This window comes from Labrus mixtus, chromosome 1 (assembly GCF_963584025.1).
Source record: "Labrus mixtus chromosome 1, fLabMix1.1, whole genome shotgun sequence".
NCBI lineage: Eukaryota > Metazoa > Chordata > Actinopteri > Labriformes > Labridae > Labrus > Labrus mixtus.
In genome coordinates, this window is record NC_083612.1 from 32,346,904 (window position 1) to 32,360,987 (window position 14,084).

General features: G+C 39.2%; 1 protein-coding gene across 1 annotated transcript in view; it reads right to left on the bottom strand.

The window, feature by feature from the left end:
- itfg1 (integrin alpha FG-GAP repeat containing 1) overlaps nt 1–14,084 on the bottom strand; it is a 171,151-nt gene that overhangs the window by 53,687 nt on the left and 103,380 nt on the right. Inside the window, exons 11-12 of the mRNA XM_061042495.1 lie at nt 7,598–7,748; nt 6,671–6,779 (exon numbers count right to left, since the gene is read on the bottom strand). Of these exons, the coding sequence (XP_060898478.1) occupies nt 6,671–6,779; nt 7,598–7,748 (260 nt within the window). The remainder of the gene's footprint in view (nt 1–6,670; nt 6,780–7,597; nt 7,749–14,084) is intronic.

A 14,084-nucleotide genomic window follows, 5' to 3' on the forward strand; every position in this document is an offset into this window, starting at 1 on the left:
TAAAGGAACGGAAATGAAATGTGCAGGAATGAGAAAAGATCGAGGAGGAAGAAAGGAGAGGAGAAAATGTTGAAAAAAAGGAAAGAAGGGAGCTGGATTTGGTAAAAGAGGAGCAGTGATGAAAAATGAGGTGAGAAGTGGAGAGGAGAAGGGACTGAGAAAAGCTCCCAGATGTTTCTCAATGCAGCTAATCTGCATCCTAATAAGTGAGCAGGAAACTAATCAACTCATACAGTTCTGCCTGTCAGTCTCTCTCTTCATCTCTATCCCACACACACACAGCTACACAAACACTAACACACACTCTGAGATGCTCATGCAGAGATCTCCCCTCCCTCATTCTTTGCCATCACGCATCATTTCATCCTTTTTTTCTAATTTTGGAGTTTATGATTTCTCCCATTTCCTCCCTCTGCAGCAGTAATCAACCATCCATCTGTCCACCCTGCAATAACTCTGTGCTTCATTGTCTCTTACAGCGTACAGTGAAACCACACTGCTTTGTGTAAGACTGGAGAGTAATGATGCCCTGACTATGTTCCTGAAGAATCTTTAAATCCGGTAATATACTTTGTGTGCGACTCTCTTCAATGGGAAATTTGTGATGTGTGCAAATCAAAGACAAATCTTATATGCATGCAGATACTTTTAAAAACTTAATGGTAGATCTAGTCTGAATACACCAATGGATTTAAGACTACATCTTAATCAGCACCAGAAGCATACTTAATGTTAAATCAGTTAAATTAATAGTGTCTCTCTTTGACTAAACTAGCATTGGTCGAGTGTAATTTTCTGCAATAAATAGGTGACCATCTCTTGGTTGAGTTGTTCGTACCTATAGGGCTGAGAATGAGACAAAAAGAAACTCTGTAACTGTCTTTAACTGTGCAGTCAATCTATCTAAATTGCCCATTATGCAGCCATTTAGAGCAAAACTGGCCAATTGTTATGTAAATGAGTCTCACAAAAATCAGTCCGATTCACAAACACCAGGGCTAAAAGCCAGGTGCAGAGTGAGTGAAATTATGACTGTATGCAGTGAGTTGGCAGTTACTCAGGGTTTCAAGCAGAAAATAAATTTTATAAAATATGTTACAAAAGAGCCACCTATACATATGCCATTGCCATTTTGTTAAATTGTGCTTAAAATGTGAGTAAAAAAAACTGAGAGTTTTTCTCTTTTTGCATATCCAGGATCAGGGCCAACAGCTATGTCCTTACTGTGGCTGCTGTAAACATATGCTTATGCAAACTAATTATAACCTGGTAATGATTTTTTTGAGACCTGCAAACACTAGAGTAGTGAAAAAAGATGATGAGATATGACAGAAAAATGCATGGAAGGGGGTCTGGGGGTATTCTCTTAAAAAATGTAATTGAGTTGGTAAGCGAAGGAAGCTTTTTGGGAAGTTCCCGTCATGATTAGGGTTATGGCTGAATTCGAAGTGTGACACTTATATTAAAAGTATTGTGCTGCAGTTACTGCAGGGCTTAAAGTTCTCCACTACTACGACATATATCGATCAATTTCATAATCGTAATGACATTCGTAGTTAGTGTCAATTCGATGAGACATGTATAAGAGATGGGAAGATAAGTTTTAGGTGATATAATTTAATTCCACTCGCTGTTTTCAATGTCTGCCAGGTCTTCATGTAACAAAGTTAATCATGTGACACATGTATAGTATTGTGTTTCTGTAACATTTCAATGAGCCAATCAGAACTTTTCTCATCCCCTACGTGATGTCCAGTCAAGATATCTCACTGCCTGTGTGTAGTAAGGCTTTAGCTAACAGCAGTAGACGTTGCCCTAACCCCTGAGAACAAATCCACCTTTTCATGACCTTAAAAACTGTATATAGAGTCTTTAAATCCTTTTTGTATAATTGGTGGTTAAACTGGTTCAGGGTTGCCCTAAACCCTTGCAGATAAGGGCACATTGCTTCCAGGTGTTAAGAGACATTCTTGTTTTAACTGGAAGAGCTGCTCTTCCTGGCTAAAGATGGTAAAACTGCATGGTACCACTTCTATTGGGTTTTGTCTTCTCAACACACCGTAGAAAGAGCAGCCCCTTGCCCTCCTTGCTCATCATTTATGTAGTTGGAATTGGATCACAACCATGTCAATAGTAAACAAAGGTACAATCACAATCACACTTTTAAGAACATGCTAAAATCTCATTAACATGCTTACTATAATAATGCTCGCAGGCTGATGCTAAGGAGGTGTAATGTTTCGATTTTGGCCATTTTCCTTTGAGATTAATGTAAGATCGACCTAATGACAGACAGCGCCACCTAGAGCTACGACACCAGCATAGTGACAATTTCAAAGTTCACAATTACACTGGGTTTCTACACACAGAAAAACAACAACAAAAAACTTAAACTGAACTGCAACTATACACTATACTGAGTATTTCTTGAAGAAGTGTCATAACAGAATAACATACAGACCATATATATATATATACTGGTTTCTCAGTATGGCAGGATACATCATTTTTTCACAGCATGACATCCTTGGTCTGCAGATACATCCAACAACGTCTTGCTTGCTCCTGAATAATATATGGTGCAACGGCAAAAAAAATATATATATAATGCTACTGATGGAATGTGTAGTGTGTGAACTATTGGCATGTTGGGAGGATAAGATGTCAGAGCATAAAAGGTTCAGGTCATCTTACAATGAAAAGCCCAGCACGAGTCCAGGCCTCCAGCAGGCAGAGAGACATGGCTGCTGTCTGAGGCCGAACAGTGATGGATTTATAGTGGGAAATCTGTGTACATCCTGGGATCTAGTCCACACATTCATGCACACCGACGCACAGAGAGTCCGACACAAAGTCAATCCTTCAGCGGGCGTTGTTCAATAACGCTCAGGTGAGGGCTGAGGGATGTCGTAGAGCGCAAATAAGATTCCATCTCACAGAACGGAGGGCTGGTCGAGGCTGTCTGCAGAAACCCATCAGTGGCTGACAGAATGTGGCAGGTCTGAATATGACGTTCACACACTCGGTCTCACTTATTACAGTAGTGCTATCAGCTATCAGAGACTCCTGAAAGGATTGGTAAATAAACAGTTTACCCCTCGGGGAGGTCTAATGCAAGGTGTGCGTCTACTAAGCTGCACATGAGCTCACATTCATGGGGGAAAGGAATGAAAAGTCAACAGGGGTGTAACACTTGATGGATACAGCTTTATCTTGGCTGCCTGATGTTTGAAACACAGGCCTGTAGCCAGCTAGAGGGAGAAAATGCAAAACTGAACATGCATGAAATATTTACAAGTAAAAATGGAATACGTAAAGTCAAATGACGAGGAGGTGCTGTGGAGCTGACAGTTTTTGCATGGAAGGGGGATGAATAGGCATTTGTTGGTGCGCTTGTATCCATGTGTTTTGTTTGATGTGCTGCAGTAAGCAAAGACATGGATAATGGAAGGAGCAGCAGTGTTAAGAGGCATAGAACAATATTTGTTTTATAGCAATAACACCATGGATAAGTCAAGGTCACACACACACCTACATCAAAGAGATACTCTCAGGCTAGTGACGATGCATGCCTCTTCCTTTCCCAACAGTTATGTTTATTGATGTATGAAATATAAGAAATGTGATGCTGCTGTAATTTATTTTGTAAAAAGCAGCGACTAATTCACGTTTTGGCTTCCTGTGCTTGTCGTTGTGACCCGCAGCATCCAGACACACCAACTTCAGGTGCAGTCCCTATATCAGTCACACATTTCAATACTTTATAAGATGGGCTGGGTTTGGAATATCAAGTATATACTGTATTAAAAAAAAAAGGTTTGAGGGGGTGACGGTTGCCTAGTGGTTAGTATGCACGACCCATGTACGGAGGCCATAGTCCTCCAAGCTGGTGGCCCGGGTTTCAATCACTCCTTTACTGCATGTCATTCTCTCTCTCTCTCTGTCCCTGATTTCTCACATCCACCGTCCTGTCTCTAAATAAAGGCAAAAAAAGCTCCAAAATAAACATCTTTAAAAAAATAAAAAAAAAGGTTTAAAGTACAAATGGAGTTTGATGCAAATGTGAAGGCAGCCTTTTGTCACATTAATAACCAAGAATATCTGCAGAATTAGACAAGATTATGCTAGATTAGGTTAGATTAGGTTAGGTTAGAATAGAGTTTTCAACACTTAAAATAGTCCGTTTGTTTGGCACCTGGATTGATAGTGCATGCCCAAAGGAAAAAATGTGCGACATTTTAAACATAAATACAGCAGAAATCCAGTATATCCTCTGAGTCATGACTGTCTACAATGAGTGTGAGGCGCAGATCTCTCTGTGATGTTATCTCAAACGGTGCTAGACAAAAGAAGAATAACATACTGTACTCACTGCTTATTTGAATGTCATGTAAACTTTTTTAGATCACATTCATTCCATGTAAATTTACATGCAGTTTGAAGATACGAGCTAACTAGAGCGCTACCATTAGCCTGCTAACAAAACAATGCAGCTCGAGACAAGGAGAATATGTCAGGCACTTGCTGTAATCTCTTATGCTGCATTCCAATTTGATATCTCCTTCATGCAAACACAAGGGGAGAGGGGTTGGAGGTGTGTCGCTGTAGGAGAGTGGAGGATTCACTATGGCAGAGGTGTCTTAAAAAACATCAGATTCTCAAAATTTAAATCTACTGGATCAAAAAATCGCACATTCTTCCTTTAAACAGGTTGCTTTGTGTCATTTAAATGGATGTAAGAGAGGTATGTTACTGTTTTTTTTGTTGCTAATATAGAAAGAAGATCCACACAAACACTTAAAAACATACCGACAGAGCTATCTACTGCGCCACTACCCTTGTGAATGTGATTTTAATTTAAAATGATTCTTGATCTGAAGATTTCACTTCACTATAGTGCTGGATGCTGTGTAATGTAATGTATTGATTCTGTCCAATGCTCTGAACATCATGAACATGAGGAAATGTAATTATTTGCACCTACAACACATATTTGATTAGTTAGATGTAGGCTCAGTCTACCAGAACCCTGAAATGTTCACATGAATGAAGACATAAACTCTACCACAGTATCAAACAGGTTCAATCTGTGTATCTATGTCAGTCTTGGCAAAGAGTATTCATAGTGAGTAATACTGTCAGTGTGTAAGTAAGGATGCCCTCCTTTATGTTTTAAGAGGGAATGGCGATGGTTTCAGTGTGTGTATTTCTTGAGTAATTGTAATTCTCATTTTAAAAGAAGACAGAACCTTCTGTTCTGAAACATTATTACTAATAAGCAGTGCAGACTGAAAGATACAACTGTGCAAAAGCCCAACCCAGACCCAGAGTGGATCTATTTATACTTTCCTTTTAATGTCACTAGGAACTAACACTGTACCAACATTTTGACTTCAAAAGAACGCATCTTGAGTTTAACTCAGTGAAAAAAGTGAAATCTATTAACTAAGGGGGAAATAAAGTAGTGAGCCAAAAACATAAAAACTCTTTCTGAGCATCACAGGCAGATAGTGAGGCTACAGTTTCTCCTGTCTGTGAAAACCAGGTCTTAAGTGTGACTGACAAACGTACATACATGTAAACAGTGTCCCTTTTCATTTGAACGGCACTGTTCGTTTCTGATGTTGTGAGAATGCTTCAACCGATATATCTTCAATTGGAGGAATCAGCACAGCTCATTCAGTGTGGTGTGTGTTCTGCGTGTTACGGGCACAATAGAAAGAGAGATGTTACATGAGCTGGTCAGGGCCTATAGTCTATCTAAGAATGAAGACTGAAATTCACCGTGTAAAGAGCATCGTGTCTGCCTGCAGGTGCACCGGGCTTTAAAGGAAATGAGAGGCGGCACTGATTGGTTTGATTCATGTTGCACCAGATAACACACCAATGTGTAATTAAGGAACTTAATCCAACCTCTTTCTGCTCTGCGCCTTACTTCGTCCAGATTGTGTGCCGCTCAATTAGCCCAAATAAGTCTCACAGTATGTGATCAATAGAGACTTCTGATACAATATGTGAGACTTCTCTAATGCCCATAGCATGATCCCCTTCATTTTTAAGCTCACAGGTTCATTTCCTCTCCTACGTTTTGTGTGCACATACTGTAGCCTTTCCATTCAGGTTTAAATAAAACAAGGAGCTCAGACAAGATCCCCCTTTCACCACCAATCGAGTAGCCTGAGGCTACAAATCCAAAAAATATGACAGATATTAGTCATGAGCAGCTGGTTACTAGCTCAAGGGAAACATCTGCTCCTGCTCAATGATTTTAATTAGTCAAGGAGGGGCTGTTATAATACAAATGACAAAAAAACAATTAATCAGGAATTATTTAAATTGTAAGTGTATTTCTCTTTTGGAATCAGAATTTGGAGATGATTTCATGGGAAGAAGGTAAATAAGGAAAATGTTGCCTCTTTCTTTCTCCATGTGGCCCCTTAAAAATAATTGATACAGGGGTGCCGGTGGAGTAGTGGTTAGTACGTGTGCCCCATGTACAGAGCCTGTGGTCCTCCAAGCGGACGGCCTGAGTTTGAGTCAGACATGTAGCTCCTTTCCTGCATGTCGGTCCACCTGTCTCTCTACATTAATTCTGACTCTATCCACTTCCCTATCTCTACAGTAATCTTAACAAAAAGGACTGATACAACTGGACAAATTCATCACTTACCCATCACTTTCACAAAGTAGGCATCAGCTTCATAATTGTTCTTCAAGGCATGGATGGTCGGGTCTTTTTTGCCCTCTGCCTGGCTTAGAACCAGCATGTCTAATATACCCTGCAAATGAAGACAGGCATATAAGGGACAATAGGAGCACGGTGTGTGTGTGTCTCTTCTGATGTACATTTTTATTCTTCTAACACACTGGAATACTGATCCAGCTATTATCTTATCATCCCTGTGCTTCCCCCGTTCTATCTCCTCGTTCTAGTCCCTCTAAACCCTCTCTCCAGTGAGTGAGAGAGAAAGAGTTGGATGTAACGGACAGGCCACATCAGCAGTAATAATTAATTATGATAAGACATGCACATACAGTAGACTGTAAGATAGCGCTAGTGTGTGCAGGCCCCGGTTTTGTGAGTGAGTGTGTGTAGGGATCTCAGTCTGTGCAACACAAAAAGAGTCATTATGTGTACTGCATGTCTAAAAACAAGTGTATAAGAGCCAGGTAAAATAGGAGATGTCATGGAAGAAATAACTGTAAGACATCAGCAGAAAAGCATACAAAGGAAACAAGAGATAATAGCACTTTGTCTTGTAGATCTGAAGCTTTACTTTTAGTAATTACAAACAGAACATGACATAGTTCTGTCATCAGTCCAAGTCTGGAACATTTCGTCTGAGCATTAAAGGAAAGAAACTTCAATCACTTGTTGACGTCAGTGTTACAAAAAACTGAACACATAATCCAGTTTTCTGCATTACAGAAATCAAATGTTCCTGAATGCTCGATGAGATTCACTTGGCATTGACTTCTTTAATACCGAGGAAAGTGATGACATTTCACTGACACATTTATATGGCAGCTCATGACGCAGAGAAAAGCATAAGAGAAGAATCGGAGGACAGGGACAAGTTCAACACAAAGTACTCACGTCCTCATAGATGTCAAAGAAAGTTGCCATGACAGCGTTTTGGATGGCTCCCAAATCAGTTTGGTCCCAGTGGATGTGGAACATCCTTCCCACACTGTGGCAGCTGGCGTTGTTACAGGGCACGTTCTCCAACAGGAAGGCCTGCTGACCACTGAGAGGCAGAGACACAGAGAGACGGAGAAAAGGAGGGGAAATGCATGTTGTTATTTTGCATTTTAAATGTTGACACTGAAACATTGTGAAAGCTAAAGCTCAACAAGACGATTATTCATGTCAGCAGCAGATCCAGTCTGACAGTTTATTACGCATCAATAAATAATCACATCCAGAAATAGTCACTTTGGTGAGTATAGGATTTGGTAAATAACTCTCCTCTGAATCTTCATACTGTTGTTTATAATGCAGATCTTGTGTGAATTAATATTGTGCAATATGCTGTATGTTCTTTGTGTTTTTTTATTGAACTGTGATTCACTGTTAACATGTAGATTGTTGTTTGCTTAAAAAGTTTATTTATTTATTAATACATCTGTGGAGACAGTTAAATTTATGCAACACTTGGAGTCAAAGACTAATTCCTCCAACAGGACAATAAAGAGTATCATATCGCATCACATTGTATCGTATAGTATAGGGCCCGACTGATATGAGATTTTTGAAGCCAAAACTAAAACCGATATCAGGGAGAAAAGAAAATCTGATACTGATATATCGGTCGATATCTTTCTTAGATCTATGTTCAATCAGTAAAGATAAATATAGAAATACTAATGAATTCGTTGATCGCTCAAATGCAGTCATCAAACACTTGTGTAAAAGATATAAAGAAGTCAAGATGGTCAATCCACTGTAACTACGCATGTACAAGCATCCCAGCCTGACACTCTGAAGCGTGATAATGCTTGGTTGTATCGATATAGCACACTCTGCTGTTGAGAAAGGACTGCTAGTGTAATACAATGATGCAAATGAAATGCTTTTTGACTGGCTAATGAATCTAGTAATATCGGCACAACTATCTGATACTGATAGTCACTGGATATGCTAATATAGGCCGGTATTATCGACAGGCCGATTAATCGGTCGTGCTCTAGTATCGCATCGTATCCAATTTCTGATGCTGACCCTTGTCAGTGCCCATAACCCATACCAGCGCCATATTCAGGTTGATGTTTTGATGGCTGGGCTAGGTCTCTAAAGCTCCCAAAAGATTTGTTACCATTTTTTTGATTGTGCAAGATGTTAGTTAATGTCTAATAAAGAAATAAATATTGGATTTTTACCCAAGACATCAGGGTTCAGATTTCATGTGAAAGTTTTTGTCCTAACCCCGACTGGATTAAGACGTTGTGGTGTGTGAAAAACCCAGATTAAGACAACAAAAAATACTATTAAAGTTCAGGAATACATCACGGTTATGGTCAACATTCAAATGTCATTGTTGACTTTTGGTTTCACAGGGGACACAAACAGCTTCTTCTGGGTGAGAGTTCAAGTTAAAGTACACATTTGAGTTTCTAAAATCAAGACTTATCACTGTGACAGGAAACCCACTTTCCATATATTTTAAAGCTCAACCTCTAGAAGGAGTTAATATCAGCAGAATCCAATCGATAGTTCTTCAGCACAGTGAATACGAAGACTGACTTTAAGCTGCTCGTTCAATGGCCAACTGTCAATAATGTAAATCACATCTTCAATCAGGATCTGTGTAAAAAGGAAGGGTATGATTGATGTATGGTGTACAATGGCTCTCTATGGATGGGCTTCTAGCTTTAGCAGAGACTTTGTTGTGATCAGAAATTCAAATTATGTAATATATGCGGTGGATGTTTCCAAATGAAAACATCGTTGTTTAACAGAATGAGAACTCCTAAGGCTGGAGCCCTGAGATCTAGTGATGTATGACATCTTCAGATACTGCTCTGCTGTGTATATCTTCACCCGTAAGACAAAATTACCTTGACATGTAAAATACAGAAAACGTTATTGCTGACATATGTTGCCAAACACAGGTCATTAAGGGCGTTCTGTCTATCAACAGACCAGTTTTATGTTAATATGCTTTTTGCTTGACTGGATAAATAAAGCGCTTTGCTTTGTTGTGTCCACACCCAGATTTGGGAGATTTGGAGCCACTCTTTGACTAAACCTGATTTTTCATCTAACTCTCTACCTGTACATTGTGTTCTCACTCTCACTCTTTGTCACCATCACTCTTTGATTCCCTGGAGAGATTTAATCCCTCAACGTGTCTTTCTGTCTTTGGAGACGGCTCTCTGTAACAGTTCTTAGATCTTTAAAGGAGTGGCGACAAAGAAAAAAGAAGGCGCTGGTCTAAAAATAGACTAATCTAGTAGGTCCTCCCCTTTGCAGAATTTAAGATTGCTCTTTTTTCCTTTAACTACCTTCCAATGCAAGTGTCTTGGGAGTTAGGGTGAAAACAGACCACAAGCTGAGAGCTTAATGGGACGTCTGTTATCCAGGCTGCTTTAAAATCTTACAAAAGACTGTGTGAAGCAGAGTAAGAAAATATTAAATGTGCCCCACTTGCAGCAAAAATATTCATCATGTCAATAAGCTACAGAATGTAGGCAAATTAAACAACATGTGTATTATTGAGAGATATATTTGTGGAGATGTATTTTTGGAAATGAAATGAAAAATTGGGATGGAGACGCAAAGACTGGCAAGTCTTACCAGCACATACACACAAAGTATTGTGTAATAAATGCTGTAATAGATGCTGTTGCTACACAACTGCTGGTTTCATCCATCCAAGCGGTCAAATCGGTACTTGAAATGTGCTCTATGAGCCTCTCCAGCACTGTTAACTGGGTGTTAGAGAAAATTGTTGCTAAGTGAACAAGCAGTAACAGAGCCAGCTAAAAACCTCTGTTGTAGTACCATCAGTATTTTATTTAAGTATTTAATGGCTGCTTTGATTGATGTTTTTCAAAGAGTGTACACACTGGCTATCAGCAGCAGGCATGGTTCATTAGTTCAACTGAGTGTTGGCAGTGCTGCTTGGTTTGATGTAAGACCATGTATTTCAGTGCATCAACTCTGTGCATTAACAATGAGTTTTCTAAAACGTTGTTTTTTCAATTCATTTAAAGTAGTGGAGAAGAGAAGTCCATGAAGGAAACGTTCACCCAAAGTTCTGAAATATGACATGTGCTGTAAGACTTAAAAAGGAACAATACTATTTATATTTTAATAAATACAATTTAAACCACAATGGATATTCTAATTATGAAATAGGATTGGCATGACTGGGCTGGGCTGTTATGTCACTGAAATCACATCACATTATTTACTTTGTCAGCCATTTTTACGGAAAAACACAGAGGGTGGATAAAGATGTCGGCACCTTTTTGTTTCTTTTTACACAATTTGGTTCTGACAACATGCTGATGAACTCCATGAAGATAATTAATAACATCACTTAAAATAATTGCGGAAGATATAATCTACCACTTTGATATGGTAGTTGGCTTTTTTCTCCACAGTCCCCAATTTTTAATGTCACACTAGAAGCAAACCATGTATATTAGTTGATACATAAATATCAATACTGAGTGTGCATTAGCTTCAGTGGTCATTGTAATGACAGTGAAGTCATGTTGGCTTAAATGACATCACTCAGTAGTCATTAGTCAGTATTGGGTATGTTCCTAACAACAAATGTTCCTGTCAAATGAACAGAAATTTTAATTCAGACGAGTTAAATAGTCTAAAGGTTAGAAAAACTTGGAAAGAGTCAAAATTAAGCACAATTTACTTAACATGGCTAAATACTGTCAAAAACCATATTGGGTCTAGCTTATTTAGAATCCATTAAAACAGTTAATCACATTCTTCATTAACAAACTTGATGGATATGTTAAATGTTTGACACGGAAATGTGTGGCACTTGAGACGTACATTACTTGGTGTGATTGGTGTGCTGAAAGTGGCTACTGTTAGCAGTGCAGGCACCAACAGCCTTCGGTTAGCCTTGCAGGTAAAAGTCCAAATGTCTTTGCTAATAGTAGCTACGCATTGACCTGATCGATGTACCAGTTTAACCTCAAAACAGCCTACATACAACTTAATCCGTGAAACCAAGCTCCTCCTACTAGATGCCGTTTGTCCATTATGCAGTTCTACATCCAGGCAGTAGAGTAGGGAGAGCAGGCCCATTAACCAGAGTTACAGCCCCAGCTAGCATTGGGGGCTTCGTCACAGATTCAACATAACTTTTGACAGGCATTGTGGGCCAACATTAATAAAAAAAATATTAAAAATCAGTTCAACCGAAAATAAATTCTGGTACTGATCAGTCACATCCCTGTGGTCACCATGCTACTTTAAAGGCTTAATATGTGATTTTTCAGACTTAAATATAATATAAATCAAGTATATCCTCTGAAAATAACTCTGTGAGTCATGACTGTCTACAATGGGTGTAACACCCGAGTCCCACTGTCTGTGATGTTTTCAGAGTTTTCAGAGTCCTATCTTCACTTTGTTTACATCGCCCGGACGGCCGGCCGGCTCCTCCCCTCACGTATAAAAGTTGTTTAATTGAGGGACTAGAGAAAAGAAGAATAACATACTGTACTCACTGCTTAACTGTGTTTCTAGATCACGCTCATTTCAGGTAAATTTACATGCAGTGTGAAGATACGAGCATAATAAAGATCACTAGCATTAGCATGCTAACACAACAATGCAGCGCAAGTTGTTTTGGTTTCATGCTGGTGCTCAAAGGCGACATCTGCTGGATCAAAAAATCGCATATAAAGCCTTTAAATGTAAGCTAAGTCTCATAAGATGAACCTTAGGAATCACACTTCAAGATTCATATTTCTCTTTGTCTGTTTCAGGTTGAATATGAAGTGTAATAGACTTACTTTTAGTCGATGTCCACATGTAAAAATACAGCACTGATACTTTTTCACTGTCCACTGGCTGTGTCTCCATGGAGAACTCTACTATGATCAGTTTATTGCTGTTCACACTAATCTATTTTTAGAGGGAAATGAGAGTGAAATACTCCCACTGTAGAGCCCTGCCTTCTACCTCTCACATACACTGTACATTAGAAGTGGATGTGATCATTTAGTATAGCCAGTACTACTTTACAGGATAATCACTTGCACAAGACAGCACAATAATTGTTCATAAATGTATCAACTTTAAACTATAATTAAGCCTCAAAGGATTTTTTTAAATATATTTTCTTGGCAAGCCGATTCATTAGGTTTACCCAACCAGAGAAGTAAAAGTCACTATTTAATGGTCACTTTTCAATGTGTGGCAACATTTCAAATGCTCTCATAAATCTTGTCTGACACTTAACCTGAATCAGCAGCTGGCATCGCAATAGTACACTCTGCAATATTCTGGTTATTCCACAGGAAGGTTAAAGTTACAGATACTCATTGAGTGGGTAATGTCTACATTAACCTACCGACACGACAAGAAATTGTACTGTATATAAAATATATAGGAAACTGAATACATTTGGCTAAGTCTCAAAGCAGGCACATACTGTATGTGGCTGGTGTTTCAGGATGTAGGCACATTGGATTAACTGACTTTGGCTGTGATTATACATATACTGACTGGAGGTTTAGTTAAAGGTCATTCTGTGTAATCCATCAATACTGCAAATGCACTTGACCTTCCTCCTGTCTTATTAGGATCTGAGCTAACAGCAACAGAGCTCACAGAAAATGACCAGTTTTCACTACAGACCTGCCACTGCAGCACCTATTAGTCAGGAAACATCACTAATGGTCGGTGGCTCACCAGCAGATAATCAGGGCTCCAGTTGCAGATAATTGTGTGTGTGTGTGTGTGTGTGTATACCGTGTGTGTGTGTGTGTGAGAGAGAAAAGTAGCTGTTTCAGAGTTTCAGGCTGAACTTTAGGAGGTGTCTTTTATTCACCTTTCTGAGATTTTTCTACTTCAAAAGAGCCACTCTGAAGCACTGCAGGGGTGGTGATGGTGGAGAGTGACTCAAGGTCGTGAGGTGGATAGTAAACACACACACAAACACATAAAACTGTACCAACAGCTTTATCCAAACGGCAATGTCCCCAGCCGATCTGAAAGACATACTATCAGAGCTGATCCAGCCATTTATAAAGGATTATAAGAGCTAAAATAAACCTAAGATATGCAGATCTTTCTACTGTACTTTACCCACATTTGTTTCATTGTGCTGCAAGCTGCCACTACCTGAGCCAGAACATGCAGACATGGCAAAAACTCAGGCATTGGTTGAAATCTGATTAACAAATCCACCTTTGAATCTTTAATATCTCCTGTCTCTCTTTTAAGTAAAGTACAATATAGAAAACATGTGAAGGACTAGCTTCTTAGCAACAGGTCCTGTTAGCGTATTTATGGTAATTCAGTGAGAAGCCTGATTACAGGCCAGAATTGTTGTCTCTCTGCAATCTGAGGTCAACACTCAGCACTTTGTGAGGGAATG